Below are 24,947 nucleotides of genomic sequence, written 5' to 3'. Positions count from 1 at the left end.
TTGGAGAAAGGAGTGAGCATAAATTGTGTCGGCCCTACCTTAAATTAAATCAACCCAGTTAGATTTTGGGCTGGTCGACCCCTCTACCCCAAAACAAACAAATAGATAAATAAATAACTTCAAGCCAAGCTTAGGCATAGGCATAATTCGGCCCAATCCTAGCCCTATACTTGCTCCCCTAAATAAAAAACTTTAGCTATTGAATCATTTTTCTTTCAAATGACATTTTTGCACTCAAAATATCACGAAGGAAATCACTAATCATTACTGGTTTCACTATTACTTTTATCAATAAAGAAAAAAAAGGAAAAATTTATTAAGCTCAAATTTATTTGGACATTGTTTACTTCTATACTAATTTATCTAATCCAAGGCCATGAACGCTAAGATAAAGTCACAGCAAGGGTATTATGTTCCTTTTTTTCAGATCACCCCTCCAATAAAACACACACAAAAAAAAAGAAAAATCTTTGTTTTCATAAAACAGAAGTGTCTCTACTATAAATAATTTCATAGTTGCACCTCCTTCATGTACAGTTGTCGCATCAAGACATTCCCACGTGTACACACACCAGCAATTATTTTATTGTAGATCTGACGCGTCCACTGGATTGCCAAGATCTGAAGTACAAACATTTTAATTTTTCACCCAGCGGCTGTCGTACAGTTTGTCAACAATATTACATGAAAAGTTTCACAATGAGCTCCATATTTTTCTTCCTTTTAATAATAAAAATAAATTATAAAAATATTTTGAATTTTTTTATCTAATATTATAATTCATAATTTAGCAAAATACTAATCAAACCTTTAATTTTAAATAGAATCCAAAAATTAACATTAGAAATTTTTTTAAAAATAAAAAAATTAATTTTAAATAATATAATAATTATTTAAAAATATAAAAATGTGTTTCATCTACTTTTCTATCCAAAATTAATTTTAATTTTTTATACTAATATAGTAATAAGGTTAACTCGACCGGATGTAAGCATAAATTTTATAAATTATTAAATAAAAAGATAATAAATATAAATGTTAAAAAAATTTGTATTTTATTTTAATAATAATAATAATAATAATAATAATAATAATAATAATAATTACAGTACGTTACACAAGGAAATACAAGCTATTGTACACCGGATTTGATCCTGCCCGCTTGTCCGCAGTTTAAGAACCGGATACAACCCTAAAAAACCTAAATAAACTCGGACGGCCCTAAACCCTAACATCCCCCCCATCGTCCAAAACCCTAATCCAACCCCCTTTTATTTGCCCCTCTTTTATTTTATTACCAACACCGTAGAGAGCGATTCTGGGAGAAACCCTACTCGCACTGTGATAATCTCGCGAGTGCCCTTCGCCCCTCTCTTCCTCTCTCGCCCTTCGACTTCTGGTGAGGTTCTCCCTTCGACTTCTGGTGAGGTGAGGTTCTGTTCTCTCTCTCTTTCTCTGTCGATTCTTAATTAGGATTTTGATTTAATTCCTCTATCTTTCTCAAGGTTTCGGTTCTAGGTTTTCTTCCGATAGTGTTCTTTGTTTTGTTTATTTTTAAAATAGTCAAAAGGGTACGAAATCTCGTGTTCGTTGTAGAGATGGAGGCGTTGTGCAGAAGCGAGAGCAGTGGAACTGCTGTTCTCTTCTCCATGATGGAACTCCTGGTGGCGGAGACCTTTTTGGCCGCGGAAAGGTCTCTCCTTTGGCTTCTTCTGGTGGTAAGGATGACCTTTTCCTTTCAATTCTGCTGTTTTTCTCGCTGTGGTTTGGCTTATTTCTTGTGTTTGCCATCTTGGTTTCAATTGTAGTGGCATAAAGTTGTGATTTTGTGACGTGGGGAATGATATTTAGGACTTTCTAAGGCGCAGAGTTACGTGGCTTGTGAAAATTTGATTTCTGTTGGTGCTAGAGTTTTGATTTGGAGTTTAAGGTTTCGGGTTTTTCTGGAACAGGGATTTTTGGGCTTCAAGCGCTAGAGTTCGAGAGTTCCCTATCATCTTCTCCTTTTTTATGTTTAATTTCCTTTTTTTCTTTTTCCAAATTCTTATAAATATATTTTTGGGAACTGCGAACGATATGAATCTTTTGCAATGTTTATTTACTTCTAGCCTTGGGAACAAGCGTGTATTCTTCCTTGCTTTACCTTCATTTGCGAGGCAGGACTTAGGGTTCCCCCCCTCCAAGAGCTTCTCGTTAGAAGGTTTGAGAGTAGGATGTCTCCTATTACCTTTTCCTCTTCTTTAAATATTGATTGCCTCTTCTTTGGATGTGTCAATCCAGTATCAAGCTTCAAATGAACTTCATTTTTTTTCATTTTTTGACCAATGTTTTCTTTTTCATTTTTTTTAAAAAGCCTCCCTAGCTCCACTTTTAGTGGATCAGGCACTACTTTTTTTTGTCAGCCTTAGATTTTTCTGAAAGATAGAATTTTACAGGAATGCTCTTCTCTGTTCGGGCTGTTATGGTTTAGTTTGTGTTTGATAGTTGAGAATGCGGGGAGCCTTCTTTTAATAGTTTCTATATACATTGAAATGAAGGACCTTTTTCCATCAAGGTGTAATTGTTGGCCATTTCTTGGTTTACTTGCACTTGAATTAGGATTCCATTAGATAGTTAGTAGCAACATCCAGCTTATAATTGTATGGGCAAGGTTGAGGAGTGTGGCGTTGTTATGTGATGTAGAGATTCCAGATCCAGGGTCATTCAGGAATTTTTAAGCTTCCACTATATGTTTCTAGAGCTGCATTGGGTTTTCATATATGTGGGCTTTGTTTATTGGGATCAAGCATGTTGCATTCATCTGAACTGAATCTGGTATTCTAGCTTGTATGGACATTGATGCACACTTGCTTTGCTTCATAGTTATTTAATCGGATGTTGAATACTTTCTAAGTTTTCTAAACTGGCGACTGCATGTTTCTTTTGGTGCTATACAGGTCTATTTTTATGCTTTCTATTTATAGGTTCCATTAGGAAAATATACTTTTTTATGTTTACACATTGCTTCTTATAACTAGCTGAGGGAGTGCAGTAATTTTTTATGTTTAAAAATTTATAACATATTCCTTCTTTTTTTTGAATTATTTTGTAAACTAATCGGGACTTCTGGACCATCTATTAGATAACAATTTCTAGTTGAAAGTATTTTAGTTGTAGGTTTATGTCAACTGATTCTCTATCACCAAATTGCTTGCATGCTTGCTGCCTATTTTACACTTTTAACTATTATTCTTTTTTTTTGGGGTCAAATCTTCATAGTCAACCCAGGGTCGAACCTTTGTTGAGTTGAGGCAAAGAATTTTTATTATGATTCAGGATATTTTGTTTTGCTAGTTTATTACATTACAGATTTCTGTTCATTTGAATCTATCTCCTATTTATTGCATATATAAATTAAATTTGTTTCAGGTGGGTTCATTATCAAGCGAAATTGACGTATTGGGTAGAAGGCCAGAAGTAATTTATGGGTAGGATCTTGATTTCCTTGCATTCTGTCTGATTACAGGATGAAGTCTGGCACATGTGGGTCAGTCTTCAATTATCAAGGACACTCGCAACCTTGAGATTTAGGGTTTTGTACCCAGCCTGCTTACCCATGCAAAGTGGGTTCAATTTGTGTTAGATGCACTCATACTATCTGTCCTTGTTTCAAAGGGTACTTGGAAAAAGCAAAGCTGAATGTGTGCCTGAGAATAAGGATGATGGCGAATCAGATGATGATGATGAGGATGATGAAGATGATGAGGATGGTGGAGAGGACCAAGACGATGATGGAGATCAAGATGATCTCTCAGGCGGGGAAGGTAACAATAATGAAGGAGATGATGATGAAGACCCCGAGGCTAATGGTGGAGGAAGCGAAGAGGAGGATGACGACGACGATGATGATGAAGATGACGACGACGATGATGGTGAGGAGGATGAGGATGACGAAGAAGATGATGAAGACGAAGAAGAGCTCCCCCAGCCTCCTTCTAAGAAGAGGAAGTGAGGTAATGCTACATTTTCTTGATTAGAGGATAGATTTATGGGGGGCTTAGTTTGTGGATGGGGTCTTGGTTGTCTTAGGATAGGAAAAAGAGAAGTGACCAGTTGTGAATTAACTCTTATTTTTTTTCCCTCCTTTCTGTGTTTTACTCTTGAAATATCAGATTGCTGATGGACATTCGTTGTATTCCAAGGGTCTCTCTCTCTCTCTCTCTGAGCATTCTTAGTAGAATACATGTTAGCAATGTTCAATGTGGGAGTAGTTTAGTCATTTGTGGTGAGAAGAACATTCCATGGAAAGGAATCTCCATGATCCATAGTTACAACTGTGGATAGCCAATGTGGTTTTGTCTATTTTCCATTTTGCTGCTTCAATGAGCAGCAACCTTGCATTGGTGATGTCTTCTGAAACAGCATGGATGATTTCTACTATATTTTCTTGGGAATTGAAGTTGGTTTCTACTGAAGCAGGCGTGCTGGATTGATTCTCTGTCGTGGATCAGGGTGAGATGGTTGACTTGCGCTTTGCACTTCGCTGTAGCGGTGGTGGCCATTTCTGATCCAAATATTTCAAAGAAAATGTCAATCTAGCTATCCTTTACTCTGGAACATTATATTTTTATATATGCAGGTGTTTATCTGTATATGCTGATTGGGTAACCAATCCTGAGAATGTTCTTAGAGTAAACAGGATTTACTCCATAGAGGTTTTAGGTGACTTTTTGCAGCTTGATAAATGGAAAGAGCTTGTTCTCAGGGTAGGTTCTGCCTTTCCAGTTTGATCGGCGCTTTTTCAACTAGGTGCAAATGTGACTCGTTGCCTCGCGACCCAACGCTATGTCGAGCTGATCTGTATTTGAAGACGCGAGGATTAGGTCAGGTTCAGAAATCGAATGAGATCTTAAAAATTCCGGGTTGGATTCAGGTCTTGTATTTTTCAAACCGCCTTGGCTCTTATCCGAACCATGTTTATTTGGGTTAATAAAACAAAAAAAATAAGAAGAGGGAGAGTCCCGACCCTTACTTGATTCGATTCAATCCAAGTACGGGAATCATATAAACCTTTTCATTTAAATTATTTTTTCTCCTTTTCATCTCAATAACCACATCACATCTATTTTCACTTAATTATAAATAAACATTCATATTTTATTCTTTATTTTTATGATATAATATCCTTAAGTATATTAATATATACTTTAAAAATCATAATTGTAAGCTTAAGAACAATTAATTACTTGGATGAAATTGGAACCTTTTGAATTAATAATTATGATTAACATTCATATTTTATTCTTTATTTTTATGATATAATATCCTTAAGTATATTAATATATACTTTAAAAATCATAATTGTAAGCTTAAGAACAATTAACCACTTGGATGAAATTGGAACCTTTGGAATTAATAATTATGATTAAATCTTTCAGGTTGCAAAACTGGTACACTTGACAGATATTGCAAGTTTTAGGAGCCTTATTTTCAACCTTAGAAGTTGGATGGGAGGCGAAATCAACTATACATTTTATGCCATACCACTGGGGGCCAAAAAATAAGAGGCTGTAAAAGAAAGGGAGAAAGAGAGAGGCAAAAGGAACAAGCAAGGACTGCATTATTTGGACAAGGTATTCCCAGAAAACTTACACAGTACAAATTAAGCATGATTGACAATGTAAACTGCAGCATTTCCACGTAATTCCAATGCATGCTCCCGCGATCTGCTCATCCTTGAGTGACAACACTGTACTAATTACCATCAACCATATGGTTAATAGCATCAGGCCATGAAAGCTGGATACAGATTCTCATGTTGTTTGCTCATGGCAGACTCTGCAAAAGGCATTTTAGTGTAATTATGAGAGATTGCAGTGCTCAAGGTCCTAATAAAATTAAACAAGATGAAGTGCTCAATAAAAGCAGCATTAACCGTGGGTTCGTTTTCTAGATATAGAGGAGATGATCAAATAGTTATTTACACAGGAAATTAAGATTGACACTGCCTGATTATTCTTAAGTAAATCAAGCAATCATATCAAAGTAGTTTTGAGTAGTATTGTCATGCCGGTTTGTCTGTGGCAACTGGCAAGATTGAGGAGAAAACATGCCGGTGGTAGGGGGATAACCCTCTGATTTGGCGTCAGATGTATGCACCTGACACTTTAACATGGGTGTTGGCACAAGACCTGGGTAATGGTTGCAAGGAGAGAGTCTTAAATAATGGACCCGCACTAACACATCCAACTTGATCAACCTGAAGTATTGGACTTTCCAATGAACACAAGCCATTCTTATAAGATAAAATATTTACATAGATGGAGAAGAGGGATTGAATTATGTTGTTACAATTGCGAGGAAAATTTTGCTACCAATAATTGATGGAAGATTTTACCAATTATGTCCCACAATGGAAGAGGAGAATGCTTTCCAAGGTGAAAAATACCCTTGAACTGACAGGTAGAGACACTGTATTTTGCAGAAGATATGCACAGGAATATGAGTTAAGCAATGGATTAATAGAAAGGAAGCTGCACGATATGGCAAGACTACAAGGATATTCTCATATCCATTTGGAAACATTCAAACGAGCAAAATGTTCCCTTACAATTCATCTTAGGGTATGTTTGTCTGGGGGAGCGTGGACTCTGGAATGGAAATGAAAATGAGTAATTGACATTCCAGCCGTTTGGTTGGGGAGGGGAGGAGGGTTCCATTTCCATTCCAATTCTAGAAGGAAATGGAAATTGCCCCAATCCCTCAAAACCCAGTCCCTACTCTCTCCTAATATTCAATTCCATCTCGATTCTGATTATGGTCACGAACCAAACACATTAGAGGAGATGGCCATTCCGATTCCCATTCCAATCCATTCTGATTCTAATTCCGATTTCAGTCGCTAACAAACACGCCCTTAAAGTTGCCCCCCTTCAAATTAGACAGACAATTCTATCCCTTTTGAAGACAAACTATTTTAATGTGGAAACATTGATGAGGTATATGTGTCTAATGCCTGCACTGTTCGTTCTAAATATCCAATTGGCCTTTGTCGGGAGATGGACATGTCTAAGTATAGCATAGAAGAATTTTTTAAATTAAATATAGGGAGAATTAGGGCACAAAATCTTCACTACCAGAGCAAACATTTCCCCCTGTTTTTTGCTCTAAAAGATGCAGGACCAATTTTTCTTCTCCTCGCTCCATCTCTCACCCCAGACTCTCATGTAAAGGAGCCCTAGATGTGCTCTGTCTATGTTCAGAAGGATAAACACCTCCAAGATAAGCACCCAAATCCCAAACCAGACCAAATCAAGAAATTCTAACAACAAACCGAGCCCCGATCCCTTCAAAAATTCCTACAATCACTTAACACGTTAAAAAATTATAATACTTTCTAGCATCCTATTAAAATCATTTTCCACAACTTCCATGCAGTTGCAAAGGGCTACTTAAATAGTAGAACGGAATTAGATATACCAGCATGGTTAAATATTGAAACATATTCATATGAATATCTACTGAAATGCATCATATCAACCCACTTATAAAGAAATTTATCAAGAATAACATGAGTCCACAAAAACACAGTCAAGATATATTACCCATTTTATTCTGCCGTTCACAGAATCAAAGAAAAAAAAATCAATTCAACATGAAGAGTTTTCTCTCAATTCAAAAGAAATAGTTCATAGATTTTTTTAAAAAGGGGCAAAAGACACACCTATGGTAACAGTTTCCCTGCCCGGAAAACTGCAAACTTGGATGACTCCGTGTAGGAGTAAGGAACCGCATTCGCCTTCAAGAAGCCTTCCAGCAACTCCCTGGCCCTCTCCGGGTCGGCAGTCTCGCACTCCACCTCGTAGCTCGTGCCAAAGTCGTACCGGGTCTCGTCGAGCTCCAGCTTGAGCCCCTCCTTCCACCCATACACCGCCCTGACATTCCGGAACCCCCCCAAGCAAACAAAAGAGCTCCTTTCCTCCGATTCTACTCCCGCTTCACCGCTCAAACCGAACTCGTCCTTGATCCTTCCCATGATCCGGGACGAGCCGGCCATGGCCGCGAGGCGCCAGGGCTCGGCGGCGCAGGCGCGGCCCAGGGAGGGGTCGATCTCCTCCTCGTCCTCCTCGACGCGGCTGACGCCGCCAGCGATACGGGCGCGGGCCTTGAGGGAGAGGACGCAGCGCGAGTCGCCGTCGTAGAAGCGGAGGCGGAGGACGGCGAGGCGGGCGGAGAGCTGGCCGGCGGCGCCGTCGAAGAAGAGGTTCTCCTGGAGGTAGGTGCGGAGGTGGTGGGGTTCGAGGGCGTCGGAGAGCCGCTGGTGGGCGGCGGCGTCGGGGAGGCGGAGCTTGACCTCGACCTCCATCGGGCTAGGGTTTCAAGAGGCCGATCCGCTGGGCTTTGGAGGCGTGGTTGGGATCGAGGTACTTGTGGAGGGGATCAGGGTTAGGGTTAGGGTTAGGGTTTTGGCCGCCCCGGGGGTGTTTGAGGGAGACTTGGCGGAGGGCTTCTTCGAGCTCTTCCCTATCCTCCGCCTTCACTTCGATCTTCCCTATCTTCCCTATCCAGGCACGCGAGAATAAAATCATTAGTCATTGCAGCAAAGCACACACTATGGAGTATTAAAAGTATTGCAGCAGCGGATGATAAACACACAATGAGGAGCATTATAATATGCAATGCATAATGAGGAGCACTGAAACGAAGTTGCTTTTGCAAGGCTTTCATGATCGGTCCTTCAATACAGAAATAATTTGCAAATTTCTAGTTGCTGTGACCTATTGTTTCCTAACAAGGGGAATTATTGCTCTTGATCAGTGGCTGAGGTGCTGCAGTTGCTAACTAGTTCTCTGATAGATTGAGCATTTCCCTGCACCAATATTATGAAAAAAAAAACAAGCATCCGTTTCATTCCCAGAATACTTCCAAACTTAGAACAGGTATTCACATGTATAAGCTGGAAGGGAAACTAAATATTTCGAGCATTCTTTTTCTGTAGATAAGCAAATATTACAATTATATACAACAAGATAATTGCATATAAAACAAATATGCATACTCTTTTCCTCATTTCTTTGTCTTCTTTTTTCAATCATATCCTCTCCTTCACTCCTCCATGAGTGAAAAATAAAGATGGATGGGTGTCATTGTTTTCTATCACCTTCTTTGGAAGAACCAGGGAGCTGTCCTCACATCCAATGGTTAGTGGCCAGTGGAACATGTATTAGATAGTTGTATCATGATAATATAACCAAAAAAAAGAGAGAGAGAAAGATGAATTCCAGTCAAGAAAATGGTTTAGCACCTGAGCAATATCAATCAGATATAAAATGCCACCTCCTGGGTGGCAGGTCTCTCGATGGTTAGAAACATCAATAGTCAATGGAAAATTTGGACCGATATATGCAACACCAGTCATGGAAAATTTGTGCCACTGCTCTGTATAATGTTTTCATCCGCTCTATGTATCCGAGATATTATTATTACATAAGTCATGCTGATGTTGCACTTAATTAGCCTATTTGGAGGCCATAACTGCTTGCCCTGTAAATACCATAACCTGGTTTCCATTTCATATTTTGAGCACAAATATTACATTAGATAGGAAACCTTTTTTCTTCACTTCATAATCGAAATAGCCTCTTCCGTTAAATGGAAAAAAAAAGATGATCGGCATTACAAATGGAAGTGATGTTATGCAGGAATAACAGCTGATGAAATGTACCTTAACCTGTAGAATTATCACAAATAGTTTCAGAGCTCAAATTCGGATGCTGCAGTCATGTTAGTAAAGACAAAAACTAGAGGGCACTTTTCGCTATGCATGAAAATTGTCTAACTGAAATAACTGTCAGTGCTCTTGTATTTTGACATTACGAATGCCATAAATATTATGTGTTCCCATGATGAGCGTGCATAACATGAACATCATACTTAAAACAAAATCAAAATCACAACAAAGATGGAGCCAGATACCTTGCAGGCAGTACCAGTAACTTCCATATTCCAACTCTTGTCAGTTTGATTATTTTGATCACAAATGAAACCTTTGTAACTAAATTGCAGCGATATATGCAATACAATTGTAGAAAAGAGGTCCTGGAAAACCGGTATAAACCAAATTGTACATGGAAATTTTGCCTGAAAGTCAGGAAAATACACAAACCTCATGTTCACCAATCAAGCTATGACTACAAAAGTATTCCTTACTAACATGCATTGCCTTCAGCATCTTCATATATTCCAGGATGGTACTTGGAAAGTGTTCAAGTTGACCTTCATATCTCTAGTGACAACAGATGGAGCTAAATCTTGGTGCAATACTTCTGACAAGCCAACTTTTTTGCTCCCAACCTGGAGATACATAGCCATTGCTTATGAAGCAAGTTGAAACAACATAAGTAGATGGACAAGGGGGGCAAACTTGAAAAATGCAAATGCGTAAACAGTTATAATCATGTTTATTTGCAACAAAAAAAAAGTATGTAGTATAACATTATGCAATTTTAACAATTTGCTCATTTCTCGAGGCATTGAAGGTCAATTATGAATAGCACCAAGCGGCAATCATTTTCTTCTGAAGTCCCATCTTTAATGTCTATCTGCTCTGTAAGTATTAGTCACCATGCAGTAAGGAAAAGCATACATTGTTCATATTCTTTTGTGATAAGTAGCAACACTTGCATTAGTCATTAATCCTTAACATGACTATGCTTCTCATGATAATTATTGACAACTTTATTCTTTTACTATTGTCACACATATCTCTCTTAAGCAAAGAAATGATGCAAAAGTAAAAGAATTAAAGGTCTATTGGAGTGAAGCAAAAGAAGAGAGAATAAGAAGACGAAGAAAAAGATGTCAAAGCAAAATATGAAGTTCTTAGCTGTTGTATCTTTTCTTTTCCCCAGAGTTATTAAAGGTAGGCGCTTTTCTTTTCCTAGAGTTCTCAATAGTAGGGTCCAATGTTGATTCTTTTTCTTTATCTATACAAAAAAAGGACTGATCTCTTTTTTTTCTTTATTTTTTGAGGAAATTGGCTTAAATTGTTTTTCTTAAGGAAGACCATCTAGCACATAAGTGGAGCCCCTTGTTTAGGAGTCCTTTTGATAGACAAAATGGAAAAAAGGCAATTTACATAACCTCCCTATTAGGACAGTTTTATTGGCTGTCCCCCCTCTTTCGCAATATGATAATTTACATAACCTACCAATCTTATAAGGTATCACTCTATCTACAACATTGACCATCTACATATCAATGAGAACTTGATGCCTCCATGTTTCATCCTTGAGGCAACACCATCAGCAAAATTTTGGCATAACATTACTTCTAGGACCTCAGTTGTCCTTTTATTGATCATACTTAAGTTAGCAGCTTAACAAACATAAATCAAAAATGGAGTTTTATGCGAAGCTCCATCCTATCAACACTTAACCTCTTCAAAAGTTAACCTATTATCAGTAGCTTTTTCAGAGACCAGCCTTCCCTCTCTGACATTGTTCATATGGACCGCATGGCAAGCAACTTTCCAATGTTCTTTCCTCTATCACCAAGCGCCTCTTCTTCGCAATCTTTAATACCTCAGCAGCACCATTAGTTCACTTATGTACCAACCCACATAAAGGCCCCTATAATCATAACATAGCTACTAGCTATTGGTGTCTTTGTTGACAATAATCACAACATGATGGCAACAACTTCTCATAGTATTTGCATACGCATTCACAACTCAACTATTGATTTCATGAATTACACTAATTTATGGGAAAATTAAAGTGATTTCTGGACATCTAGCACTGGAGATCTATCTGCAAGTGGACATACATATTAAGGCTATCGTACTTCATTGCCATAATTCTTTCCTAATCTTCCATGTATAAGCTGATTACCAACTTGTGTACAAATTCACATGCCACCAAGCAATATCAACTAGAATACAGAGTTTCTATGACTCAGCATGAACATATTGAATTTAAGATGGGTATCAAAGAGTCTCCCAAATATAAAGAGCTCATATATCAATAAATCTTTGGGTCATTGCTCCCCTCTGTCCAAATCTCAGTTTTTTTAAGTTTGGTGCTCATATATAGATCATTCCACTTCTTTGGTAGATATTTACTGGTTATTGAGCAAATCCGAAGCAATTTATGAACTTACTGGTTGATAGGAGTAGTAGGATAACTGAAAAAGACACCAATGTAAACTCCCACTAAAGCATTCTAATGAACTATATGGGCATGTCGCTGCAGGAAACAAAAGTAATCTAAGGATGCTGATTAAGACATATACATATTTAAATACAAGTGAAGTTAATCTGAGAACGGAACTGCATGAAGGAAAGAACATCGGTACACATTCCTCATCGGTATAGGATACGGCATTATATTCATATCAAACCACTTGTAACAGTAAACAATCTCAGCAGAAAAGCTACAAAAAGAGAGCATTAGTATGTGCTAAAGTAAATCTGATAAACAGACGCATGACATTAATGTTTCAGAAGATCCCATATAGCATACCTTGTGAGGAATGGCAAGTGAATGGTCCCCGAGAGATTTACAGTTAGCCTTCAGACTACCTAAACGTTCTGTTATTATGTGGAATTGCTGAACTACCTCGTTCATTAGTGCAGCTCTCTCCTCCACACGCCGCGGAAAGACTTTCTTCAGAAGCCACATATCTTCTTCAAGTGCTTGCAGTTTATGTTGGATTCGATCGATCAAGTCAGGCCGAGCCTTCATCTTACGAGCACCACCACCAATCCCAGCCCTGTTTATCTTCTTATAGCGAATCATAGCCTTTGCTTCTGAAACATCCTCCCAGTTTCTTCCTCTGGTTCCTAAATTTGACACCCCCTTCTGCTTTCTTGGTTCTTTCCCACTCCTTTGCTTCTGAGAGAACCCTTCCACTGAATTGCTCCCGCAAGGCCGAACTGAAGCTCCTCTTCTATTTTGATTCATTCGGAAGACCTCATCTTCCAAAATTCTATCCATTTATTGGATATACAGCCTTCCAAAGTACCCAAAGCACCAACTTTAAGCTGATATAGCAATCAAAATTTGTAATTTTTTTTTTCTTTCAAGTAACATATCCTCTATGCTTCAGGGAAAAAAAAGCGAACTTTGGAGGCCTCCATATCTATCATTATGCTGAAAGCATAAAACAAGCCAAGCGCAGAGAAGCACCTTCACCAATCACAACGAACATCCACGAGGACCAAGAGAACTGATGGATAGCTTCAACTTGAACCGATGGATATAAAGGAGACTACTGGAAATGAGAGATGAAAGCCTGTGTGTGAATAGAGAAAAGGCACTGGTTAGAAATTCTTCAAGGGAAGAAAAGTAGAGGGACAGAGAGGAGACATGCTCGTTGGAGCAGAGGAAAATACACTACCGAGTACCCAACTGAGATGGTAGATTTCTGCAAGGCCTTTCTTTGCTTCTTCTGAAAGAAAAGGGCAAGAGAGAGAAAGAGAGAGGGAAAGCTTGGTGCTTTGTGGGAGGAGGATTGTCGTTGCTTTTAAATCGTGGAATCTGGAACCATTTTACGGCGGTGCGCGATTGGCTGTCTACTACGGCGATGTCACGACGCATGGGAGCATCCGAAGCGGTGCAAGGATAACACGGAAGTTTCGTTACAATTTCTCATCCATGTCTCGTTTCTCTTCCATAGCATTACGGTAACGCAAACCTCAGACAGAAAAAAATGTAGGTAATATATAAACTCTACTATTATTCGAAAAATAATAGTTTAAGTTGTGAGTGATGGATCCATATTTAGTGGGAGAGGATTTTTTTTTTCTGAATGAGAAAAAAAAAATAAGTGGAGAGTTGTTCATTAGCTGCATACACTTTATATGTTACCGAGCATTTGTAATAGTAAACTGTACTGATATAAAGTGAAGGAATAAGAGAGAAACACCGCATCCCAGCTCTAGATTTCCATGTTACTCTATCATGTCGCAGAATCTGCGGAGGGTCCATGGCTCGTTGAAGTATGGATCTCGGGCCTTTGCATGATGTGCTTGTGGGGCAATGACCATTTTGCCACGTCGTATATAAGAGCCCGCAGCCGCATGCCACGTTGGTGCCACGTGCCATCAGCTCATGCAGTACACGTGGAAATCAATTATTTCGATGATACGATGGGCGTCGTCCAATTTTTAACCAGGAGACCGCTTGTTCTGATGATTAATTTTGTGCCTAGAATGGCAAGCGGATCTACTATCTGGATTGAAGCAATGCATATAAAATAGGCAATTGAAGTAGAAAAATAACATGAAATCGTCGAGGTTTATAAGATTGCTGGTGATTGAAGATGTCGATTAACAGGAGTTGCATGGAACTAGAATTAGCAATTTCACTTAGCTCCAGTGTCACCTAACATGGATGCATTCTATCATTCAAGACTGCCGCAGCTTGATCCACAGTCGATATCGTCATATCTCATATTGCAGCATTTAGATTGCATTATGGAGTTGCAGTTAGATAAGAATTCGCACCTACAACAAAGCAAACACCAGAAAGGCGCTGCTTCAACAAGTACAGGCAGCCAATAAACTATAGGTCAACTAGTTCTTTCCACTTAACAAATAAAGATACAGTGAGACAGTTAAATATGAATCAAGCCATCAAAGATATATGGTCCAAACCGGCAGTAGCTTTGGCGAGCTTGTCAGCTTCGACTCTGCACCATATCGCTCCGACTTTGCTGAACCTCAGTTGCAGTGACTTGGGAACTGTCAGCCTTTCGACCACAACATCATCTCAGTTAAAAGAACTTGAATTGAGGCGGCCAAGTGGTTATGTCCGATGATGGAAAACTTAATGATAAATCAAGTTGAAACGGCGTGCTCTTGGAAAGCAAGAGGCACACTGGGCCTCCAAGATGTTCCATCAGGGCCATCCATCAGGGCGATTCCCACAGCAGATAACTGTTTTCTGATCTGATCAGATCTCTCGTACTGTTTAGTTTTTCGTGCCAAACTCCTTTCTTCGATTTTCTGCAGAACTTCCTCTTCTGTAAGTCCAGCTCTCCGCAGAGCCTTCTCTCTCAACTGCTGCAATACCTGCTTACAACCATAGTTTCCATATTTGAAAAGAGAAAATTCCAGTAATGTACTCAAATATATATATATATGTTATATATAAACTCACCTGATGATAACTTGGAGGCATCAATCCTAGAACATTCAAAACATTCCTTATTTCCTTTTCAAGAGCAAAAATGGACTCTATTCTAAGGTTCTGTTTCTTTCCCTGCTTGCAATGTCAAGCGTGAACAGAAATTAAATCAGCCGCATGGACTTCAGAAGGTAAACTTTGCCAGAGAATTCAACCCTTCATTAAAAAGAATGACAGACAAATTCTAAAAGTTTACCAGAACTAAATGGGATATGGCTTTCCGGTTATAGTTATGGGATTGTATAAATTTCTTTTACCTTACGAGTATGTAGAAGATCATTGATGGTTTTTAAAGGTTCAGAGAGGCCAGCTAATACAACAGGAGTGAGCAGATCATCTGAAATTGAGTTCTCAAAATCAGCAAGAAACTTTTGGATGCAGTTCAGGATATCAGGTGGTATAGAATCCTTCAGATTTCTTGCACCATGCTGGCTCAAAATTTCTTCACAATCACATAAGGTCTGAAACCATCCAAAGGAAATGATCATGCACAAGCCATTACGTCAATGCAAAAAATAAGGAATGAATTGTGAAACCTGATAGATGTAAAATAAACGATCAGATGCAGCATCAATATGCACTCTTGAGTAATTGATCGGAGACCGATAATGTGTGCCAATTAAGAAAAGCCTCAATGCCAGTGGATGGTACAGCTCTAAGACCTGAGAAAATTTGAAGTTAAAAGCAAGCGCCAAACCAAAAAAATAAAGGACCAATTATAATACTTTCAAATACCTCACGGATAGTGAAGAAATTTTTAAGTGATTTTGACATTTTTTCTTCATTCACAGTGACAAAGCCATTATGTATCCAGTAACTTATGCTACTGTTGCTACAGGCAGCACAACTCTGTGCAATTTCATTTTCATGGTGCGGGAACACAAGGTCCATCCCTCCACCATGTATATCAAATGAGTGTCCTAGATAAGCTGCACTCATGGCACTGCATTCTATGTGCCATCCTGGCCTTCCTGGTCCCCATGGGCTCTCCCAATATGGCTCCCCAGCCTTTGCAGACTGCGAGAAATACAAAATCAAGTAGTCTCAACAAATTCAATAAAAGGAGCACAAACAAGGGGAGAACAACAGAAAATCAATTGCAAACAGACACTATCTTACTTTCCACAAAGCAAAATCAGCAGGATTTTTCTTCCTTGAATCCACAGCAACCCTTTCTCCTGCTCGATTATCTTCTAGTTTCCGTCCAGATAATCGGCCATAAGTAGGGAATTTGTCAACAGAAAAGTAAACATCCCCATCGATTCTGTAGGCACAACCATTATCAATAATCTGTTCAAAAAAAAAAAAAAAGATGTATGAGCCGACCTTCTCTACACCATTATTTTTTTAAGAAGAAAGATGAAATCAAATATTAACGGATTACTAAGTTTCATTTCCTAGTATGCACTAAGAAATTGCACACTGGAACATTTTGATTCAGCTAGACAGTGTACTAACTATATTATGTGCAGATGTTACAAATATAACCCCCTTATGCAGTGATACCAATATTTGTGTGACCATATCACTGGTATAGAAAAAAGCTGATGCTCTTATTGATGTCAGATTCAAAACATGACTTCATTTCTCACAAAGGGGAGGTGGACAAATTGTCATCGAGGACTTCCCGGTAAACATAGACCACATGCATCACAATGAATAAGAAAAGATCCATAGTTAATTATATTCCTGCAAAAGTGAACTACTATAACAGAAGATTCGATTGCAGTAGCAGGAATAGGACCCTACCCAAAATAAATATCTTTTGTTAATTATTTTTTAGATCAGTAGTCAAAAAGAGATTGAGAGTCTTTTCAGGATTAGCAGTCCAAGGTCTTTGAATTTCATTGGGAGCTGATGGGCATATATGAAGAATGCAGAGATTAGATCCATTATTGAAGGCTTTGACAAATCAAATTTGCAGGGCATACCTTAAGTAACCTCTGGTAGTCGCATTTATGTCATCATTTGCATACTAGAACAGGTGGTCACAGGTTGGGCCATATTGCTACTGTTACAATCAAGGTTCGCTATCTCGGTGCCAGACTCCATAGTGGTACCATCCTATTACAATGTTGGTACACGGTATGGTACGAGACGACGAAGCATACTGAATATTGGTATGGTACGAGATGGCGTACTGGTTCGGCACCGGCACGGTATGGTACCGACTGATACAGCAAAACTTTGTTACAATATATGATCACTAGTTTGGCATCATATCCTTGTTATTTTAGATCATAAAAAAATTGTCAAAGATTTGAAATGTCTATCATCTTTTGTGAATTCTATCAACCCATGGATGCTAGAGAATAATACAACTATTTCATCAATGTCCTGCCCATTATGATTATGCACTGACATAATGGTTACTTTGATAAATGAAGAATCATTTTCTGAATAAGATTGAAGGTCAGACATTCTGGCCTGAAATAAAATCTTGAACAAAGAAAAAGGTGCAGAATTAGGAAAGGATGATGGAAAACTCTAAAAGCTGTAGTGTCCTGTCAAGAGACATTTGTGACAACTGACAAGACTAAATACACCATTGAACATCAGACCAGATATCAGAATCTGGTAGAAACAAGTAATCATAAACCAGTGCAGCAAGCAATGAACAGCAAGCAAGCATACTAAATCAATCAAAGTAAAATAAAGTGCAACTTAGGAGGGGGCCAAAAGGACAAATGCCTCAAGTCACCAAGAAAATGGTGGCATTCATAAACAATAAGTGTTAATTCAACTCAACCAAAAAACAGTGTTACTTAACAAAAAACAAAAAGAAAGGATTACAGTGGACATCATGTTCCTCTTTCCATTTACTCCTTTCAGATGTAGCATTGTGATATTAAGGCATCATTCACATTTGCCTAGTTCTTTATGTGAAGGAATTAATGCATTAACAGATCCAAGTTATACATAAGGTAGACTGCAAAATACCTGAAAGTTTAGTGACGAGGCAAGAAGGTGATACCTAAGAACAAGTTTTGAAGAAAATTAATGAAATATGAAAATTTAATTTAGTTTAAACTAGGAAAATATGGTCAAATCTATATGTAATACTTGACACACGCAATTGCAATAACCAGGTTAATCCCCAACAGAAATTAATAAAAACAATACAATTACATCACCAAGTCAATGTCTATAATCATATCAGTTACATATATGCATAACATAAATTGTAAAGTTACCTTCTTAATCATATCTATAATCTGGTTCATGTGATCAGAAACACGTGGTTGGACAGTTGGAGGCAAGCATTGAAGAGAAGCCATGTCAGTAAGGAACTCATCACAATAGCGGCTGCTCAGAGTTAGAGGATCTTCCCCAAGTTCATTTGCTCTAATAATTATCTACAGAATTCCAAAAGTGCAGAACTCAGGTTTCCTGTCATACATATGTAAGAAAGTAGTCGGTTTACAAGTTTGTTATGAAACTGTGAAAGAATATGATAGCGCAGCATGATGCGAAAACCAGTCTTCACAAACCAAGATAGCTTCTTGATCCTTGACTACAGCAAGAAAGGTGTTGCAGAAAAAAAACAAAAAAGCAACAGACAAGAACCCAGATTGTAACTTGTGAACCGAGTCATCAGCTGGAGCTAGATGTATGGGACATGCAAGCCGCATACTGGATGGTCTTTCTGCATTGCTTATCCATGTATATCAAAAATCTAGATTTTATTATACATATGTGCAGATTCATACGTTGTTTCGACAATAACTGCTGAATGATGTGACCAAAGTGTTATTTTTTCTTCCTTGGAGAGCCCCAAAACAAAACAAACCCAAATTCCCCCACCTAAACCCCCCAAAAAAGAAAAGAAACACCACTACCATGATTAGATGTGTTGCTTAACTTGGAATCCTAAGATTTCTTTGGCTACCTTTAATACAATGTGCTATACCATAACTTAAACTTCCAAGTCCCCTTATATAGGCCTGCATTTTCTCCTGTCCACCAGCTTGTTGATGCCACTGCTCATTATAAACATTTGTAGATATTAATATTTGCTATATGCTGAGACTTTAACCCAGTGCACTTCACTGTTCTTGTATGTCCTCTATCTTTTTTTGTTCTAAATCCGATCCCTCTGGCACTTCCTAGAATAAGTCTAATTCACATATGCCATAGCGAGATTTAGATTTACATCTAAAAGTATATCACAAAAGTAAAAACACTAGATTGCATGGCAAGGATCATGCAGCGACATGCATCCATCACTGAAAATGCTCTCAGCGATGGCCGCATATCCATTTGATAAAAGATGGCCTCTTTTCTCCTGAAAAATCCAGTACGGCCTATCGCCCTAAATTTCTGCTATTCCTCACCTCCTTTATTGGTTGGAGACAGCTTCTAAAATAAGGTAACTAATCTTAAGCTGCATTCAAACATCTTATATTTCAAAAAAATGCATTTTAATTTTAAAAGTTCAGATTTTTTTCTTAGATGTTTGGTTGCTAAGAAAACAAAGTTTAAGAATGGAAAGTTACAAAATGACAGAGGCAAAAGTTGTGAACTTAGAAAATTCTACTCAAAATAGAAATTTCTGATTTCATGATTTGCATGATTTCATGAAATTTCATTTGTATTATCAAATACCAAATCTTTTTAACTCTAGTTACTGTAAGCTAATGATCCAGTATCTTTAATTCTATGAAAATGCCAATGCCTTTAGTATCACCGAATAGTATGTTTAATAGCTTGCAAAAGTGTCTTCCAAATTCAACAACCTGTGACTATAAAATAAAAGCTATTTTTATTCTTTTAAAGTGGATTGTCAATAAGCCAAAATAAAAGATTAATCTTGATAGTAAATAAAACATAAGAGAGAAAGAAAAAGGTAAGAAGACAAGTTGAACTCATTCCATCCATTTATCCACATTAGTATATTTTTCTCGCATAATCTTGTTCTTACATTGATTCAGCGACGAGCCCATTGCCTGAAAATTGTCGACAAGAAAGCTCAACCATACCTATCCCAAATTATCTCAAATATGAACTTAGGAAAATACTCTAATGACAACCAACACAATATGGATCTCAGTCTCTTCCCAATCGCCAAATTCCTCTAAGTTTTACTGTAGCAGTTACTAGTTTGTTTGATCTCCACTAACTATAAGGCCGGTCAATCAGGTGTCCAAGACTCTTAATACCAAGGTTTGTCATACCGTATTGGTACCTAACTAGCATGAGACCGACACTCTGTATGCCCCGCCGTCTCGTACATACTATGTACCGATACTATAATAGGATGGTACTGGTATGGGGTCCGGTACCAAAACGACAAACCTTGCTCAACACCTACAAAAGTTAGCAAGTTTTAAAGTCCTAGCGGCACTTTCATAGAACATATTGACACCACATCACCACAAGTTCAAGAAAGAGGGTTGTGTGGCAATCAACATTCAAATGTTTGTTAGTAGCTTCTTACTTGCATAACAAATACTTTATTGAATTAGAAAGTATGAATTACAAGCCAGCTCAATTTCTACAATAGTTCCAAGAAGCATGATGTTATAATTTTCAAATTAAACATATAATAAGAAAATTCTAGCTTTTCTAATATTGAACCATGCATTTAGTAGACTATTTGGATGAATTGATCAAATGGAAGAACAGATATGCACATCAACTAGAGACTAGAGTAGTCACCTTGTCATCAACATCAGTGAAGTTCCGCACATAGCAGACTTCATATTTCAAATACTGGAAATATCTGACAAATTTATCAAAATTATATAATGATTACCAATCAGTTCGAACAACATGGCTTGACTAGCAAAATAATAACAACACGTTCATAAAAGCAGGTATGTAAGAAATTCACAACACTGTGTAAGAACAAATAACTGAAGTAGTTTGAGTGTGCGATATGCAAATGCATGAGTATAAACATAATGAATTTTTTTTTGCAGTACAAAACATATTATCACATAATAGATATATTTATATCTTATGGAAAAACTAAGAAGCCAAAATCAGCAATATGATCTTAAGATAAACAATAAAAAAAACATGTGCTCACACATGGTTTGCACCATAATTACAAATAGATGTTATGAAAACTACATATCCGGAAGAATATTCCAATTACTTCTTAAATACTGAACAATGTGGCTGATAGGAGGTCAAGGTCCTATTTTTGAGTTATTAAGAGATTCATACTGCAACAGTTGCATGCAAGCTTGCATCACCCAAAATTGCATTGACCAAGAATCCAGCACCGACTCATAGGGTTAATTTCAGATGGCAGTCCAATCAATTAAATGCAAGTTTTGATGGATCATATGAACCATACAGATGAGATATTGTGCTCCAAGCGTATTGATAAATAAGCTTGCGGTATATGGTACATGTTAAATCCATAAGCATTCTCAGAACAACAATCTTTATCATCATTTTGTAAGTCCTTTTCCATCCATTCAAATTAAGGAGTAAGTTTATTATCAACACTAGATTCTCCCCATCCTTTTCCCACAACTTTCATTTATCTTAAGTCCTCAGCTCTATTTTCCTGAATCCAAACCCCTCTCCTTTATATTGGGGAGCATATTCTAAAACCGAAAAGCATATAACGAGGAATGATAATATTAGAAGAATCATTGAAGTTGCACTAATTGAGGGCAACTTGGTGGAGTATTAATTATGACATCTCTACTGCCCTCCACTAATGTGCTTAGACCCTCGTTGGACCCAATATGTTTAAGAATACAACAACATCCCTTATTCTTTATCTCAAAAACAAAAATCCCCTTAAGTTTCAAAGGCATATCTCTATCTTATAACATCTCAGAAGCAATTCCTCATCCATTTGGCACTAATTTCATTCTATATGTAATTGTTCTCTTTGCTATTTTTTCTTAATAATCTTCCAAGATAATATAAACTATCCCTTTGGATGATCTTTTGGCCACTAATTCTTTCATCCCTCGAGTCCATTTATGTCTCAAGTAAAACCACATCTAATATAACTTATTCTAATTCTACTAATTGCCAAACACTTGTTGACCAAAGTTTTACTTCAATATTCAAATTATAATCAAACATCTTTCTTGTATCATAAATAAATATGACACGATTTGCCAAAAACTTGCACCCGAGCAACTTCTCTTGTGCATCAGTGATATATATACCCACGATAATATAAAGTTATATAAGCTAACCTTCATATGCAACATAACTGCACATTGTCTTTCCTTGACGACTTTCAACAGTTATCACTACTCTTTTATAGATATAAACAACAATTTCATGCAAAGTACTCGAGTACACTAGGTTTTGCCCTGAGGTAGCTTTGCATACAACGTAAGAAAAGTTCAGGGTGAGCGAAAAGAATTTGACAAAGCTAGAATAACGAATTAATTACGAGGCAAGATTCAGAGTTCTGCCTCAAACGATTAGAAAAGGTTTAGTTGTCATGTTTCAGGTTATATTCCATCCTTCTTTGACAACTTTCCAGAATATAGGTCAAAACATTTCACTGAGATAACTTAACCCATCATGCAACATTGTATCTTTATCAGAACCCAATTTTAAAATTCAATTTTTCACCAAAAAAAAAAAAAAAACATAAGCGCACCAGATACAAAACTATACTACAATATCAATCATCCAACAATCCAAAGATCACTCCACTTCCCTACCACAGTTCGTGAATCCCAAACCACTCAGACGAACAAAAACTCTGAAATCAGAGAGATGGACATCGGGGGGGAAAAAACATTAAAATCACCAATTTGCTTGGGAAGTCACCGGTAGAGGACGTCGAAGGTTACGTAGACCCGAGCGTGGCCGATGTGGCTGAGGTCGTAGGCAGTGACGCCGCACACGTACATGCCCACCTTCCCGGGGACCCGCGTCCGGAAGAGTTCTTTCCGTTTGGTCATGGTGTTATAGAGATAGAGCTCGGCGGAGGGCTTCGATCTGGCAGGAATCGGCCCCGTTCCGGCGGCGTCATCAGTGGAGGGGGGTGGGGAATGGGGGGAGGGGGAAGAGGAGGAGGAGGAGGAGCAGAGGGCTTGGGAGAAGGACGAGGGCCGCGTCTTCCTCGATTGGAGGAGAAGAGAAGGAAGGAGAGATGGCGAGGGGAGTCGGGATCTCGTCCTCGCGGTAGAGAAGGGGGAGGAGGCGGAGGGGAGGAGGAGGCAGTAGCGCTTCAGCGACGCGGTTCCCATTCTCTCTCTATCTCTGGTTCTCTACTCTTCTTCGCTCATTCCGGCGGCTGATGGTTTTTATGCTTCTCGTGAAGCTGGAGAATGAGAGGAGAGGATCAAACAACGGGGGCACGTGACTTGCGCGTGAGGAGAGGCGTGTGATGATTTAGGGCCAATATAATTTCTATGAAACAAATTTCTACGAAGAGGATGCTTAAGAAAGTATTTTTGACATGTTTGGTTGATCATGCTTATGTTTGGTTGGCCATCCATTTTTTGGAAAAGTTATATATAATTTCTATTATACCCTTAATAAAAATTAGGTCTTTAATATTTTTTTAATGTTTTTTTAATGCTGAAGGCTTTTTTGGAAAAAAGTAAAAAAGGAGTGATTCCGGCCTGAAAGTAACTTTCTCTCATGTTTCTCATGGGAAGAACTTTTTCATGAAATGTGGGAATCATATTCCCGTAGGAATACAAATTTTCCGTCTCTCTCCTTTGAAAACTCCAACCAAATAAGAGGTATCTCATTACTTTTCCGTTGACCATACTTTTTTTCCTTCTTTTTCCGCAAACCAAACGAGCTCTAAAAGAATCAAGGATTGATAGTAAAATGAGGGACCAATAACACGTTAAGTTGCATACTTAAACCACATTTGGGTATCCAGAAATAATTGTGTGATGGAGGGGAAAGATCAGAGTCTTCTCAAAACCTTTATGAAGTCTCAGGTGCAGGCATCCGAGTTGATCCATGCTCATATCGCTAGTTGGTCTTTAACAATCAGAAAAAATTGGACTCTCATGCCGCAGGCTCCACATTTGCTAGAGTGATTCACTTCACCTGAGAGCTTCTATCCACAGATTTTCTTAAGATTAATTTCGACGGTAATATTTTGGATAATGAATTAGAGGGAGAAGTAGTATTTGTTATCTCCAATTAGGGGCTTAACGGTGGCTAGAGGTTATTGCATGTATCAGTATCATTTGCGGAGTTAAGAGGAGCTTTGAAAAGCCTCGTTTATACAAGTTCTGCTCCTAAGGCCACCAATATAGTGCTCGAGGGTGATTCCAAAATAGTGATTAATTAAATGTCGGAGATAACTACCATATATGGCAACTTGCACCCTATATTAGCTGATATAAGAAAAATGAATTCTATGCTACAATCATTTAGAAATTTATGTTTACAGAAAACCAACAGTATAGTAGATTAGGTCATCTTATGTATCGTCAACCATACTAGTTCAGTCATCTGGGACTTGGCCACATCGATTCCACGATCCTTGTTGAATGTGCCTTTTTTTTTAATACTATGAGCAGTATTTATGGTAGGATAATATAAGTATGTCATCTTATAATATATATATATATATATATATATATATATATAACCACAAGTACATATTCCACATGGAAATGTACAATGAGGGCAATAATAAAAAAAAAAGTATGAATAAAAGAGTGATGTCTTCAATGATATCTGACTTTATAGGACGAAAGGGGACAATGTGTAAAATGATTCAAAAATTAAAAAAAATATTCTTATAATTATTTTCTATTATGATAATTCTTAATATTAAAATGTGATGAATCTCTATTATAAATTTTTGTGTAATTTTAT

The 24,947-nt window shown here is 37.8% G+C and overlaps 2 protein-coding genes and 1 pseudogene across 5 annotated transcripts; 1 reads left to right on the top strand and 2 right to left on the bottom strand.

Moving 5' to 3' along the window:
- The first annotated feature begins 1,203 nt into the window (after positions 1-1,203).
- On the top strand, positions 1,204-4,174 carry LOC103706472 (uncharacterized). 2 transcript variants are annotated; one of them, XM_008790573.6, is made up of 4 exons: positions 1,204-1,428; positions 1,564-1,718; positions 3,409-3,467; positions 3,655-4,174. In XM_008790573.6, exons 2-4 carry the CDS (start codon positions 1,599-1,601, stop codon positions 3,989-3,991), a joined length of 516 nt encoding a protein of 171 aa, XP_008788795.3. In that variant the 5' UTR covers positions 1,204-1,428; positions 1,564-1,598; the 3' UTR covers positions 3,992-4,174. The 2 variants fall into 2 exon arrangements, with proteins under 2 accessions (XP_008788795.3, XP_008788794.3); XM_008790572.6 differs by having other exon boundaries at positions 1,205-1,428; positions 1,597-1,718.
- Positions 4,175-4,551: 377 nt separating this feature from the next.
- Positions 4,552-13,474, bottom strand: LOC103706473 (triphosphate tunnel metalloenzyme 3 pseudogene; annotated as a pseudogene). Of its 2 annotated transcripts, XR_015971353.2 has the most exons (4): positions 12,501-13,474; positions 7,703-10,332; positions 5,632-5,817; positions 4,552-4,837 (listed from the first exon to the last, which is right to left on the bottom strand). The product of XR_015971353.2 is annotated as a triphosphate tunnel metalloenzyme 3 pseudogene, transcript variant X2 (transcript). The 2 variants fall into 2 exon arrangements; XR_015971352.2 differs by lacking the exon at positions 4,552-4,837 and having other exon boundaries at positions 5,582-5,817.
- Positions 13,475-14,417: 943 nt separating this feature from the next.
- Positions 14,418-23,419, bottom strand: LOC103706535 (cysteine--tRNA ligase, chloroplastic/mitochondrial). Its single transcript, XM_039128167.2, has 9 exons — positions 22,926-23,419; positions 20,826-20,889; positions 18,362-18,523; positions 16,287-16,457; positions 15,903-16,184; positions 15,704-15,829; positions 15,425-15,628; positions 15,141-15,242; positions 14,418-15,052 (listed from the first exon to the last, which is right to left on the bottom strand). The coding sequence occupies exons 1-9, from the start codon at positions 23,345-23,347 to the stop codon at positions 14,819-14,821; spliced, it is 1,767 nt and encodes a 588-aa protein (XP_038984095.1). The 5' UTR covers positions 23,348-23,419; the 3' UTR covers positions 14,418-14,818.
- Between the last annotated feature and the right edge of the window lie 1,528 nt (positions 23,420-24,947).

This window comes from Phoenix dactylifera, chromosome 11 (genome assembly GCF_051530095.1).
Source record: "Phoenix dactylifera cultivar Ajwa chromosome 11, Ajwa_hap1_PhDact_Kaust_v1.1, whole genome shotgun sequence".
In the NCBI taxonomy this organism is placed as follows: domain Eukaryota; kingdom Viridiplantae; phylum Streptophyta; class Magnoliopsida; order Arecales; family Arecaceae; genus Phoenix; species Phoenix dactylifera.
Note: the sequence above shows the minus strand (reverse complement) of the source record. Positions and strands in the feature narration are given on the sequence as shown.

Coding starts and splice junctions, on each gene's coding strand:
- LOC103706472 (XM_008790573.6), top strand. CDS start 1,599: ATGGAGGCGTTGTGCAGAAGCGAGAGCAGTGGAACTGCTGTTCTCTTC. Junction 1,719..3,408: donor TCCTTTGGCTTCTTCTGGTG/GTAAGGATGACC, acceptor AATTTGTTTCAG/GTGGGTTCATTATCAAGCGA. Junction 3,468..3,654: donor AGGCCAGAAGTAATTTATGG/GTAGGATCTTGA, acceptor CTTGTTTCAAAG/GGTACTTGGAAAAAGCAAAG.
- LOC103706535 (XM_039128167.2), bottom strand. CDS start 23,347: ATGGGAACCGCGTCGCTGAAGCGCTACTGCCTCCTCCTCCCCTCCGCC. Junction 15,629..15,703: donor GTTTATTTTACATCTATCAG/GTTTCACAATTC, acceptor GGATGGTTTCAG/ACCTTATGTGATTGTGAAGA. Junction 15,243..15,424: donor ATCTTCTACATACTCGTAAG/GTAAAAGAAATT, acceptor CATTGCAAGCAG/GGAAAGAAACAGAACCTTAG.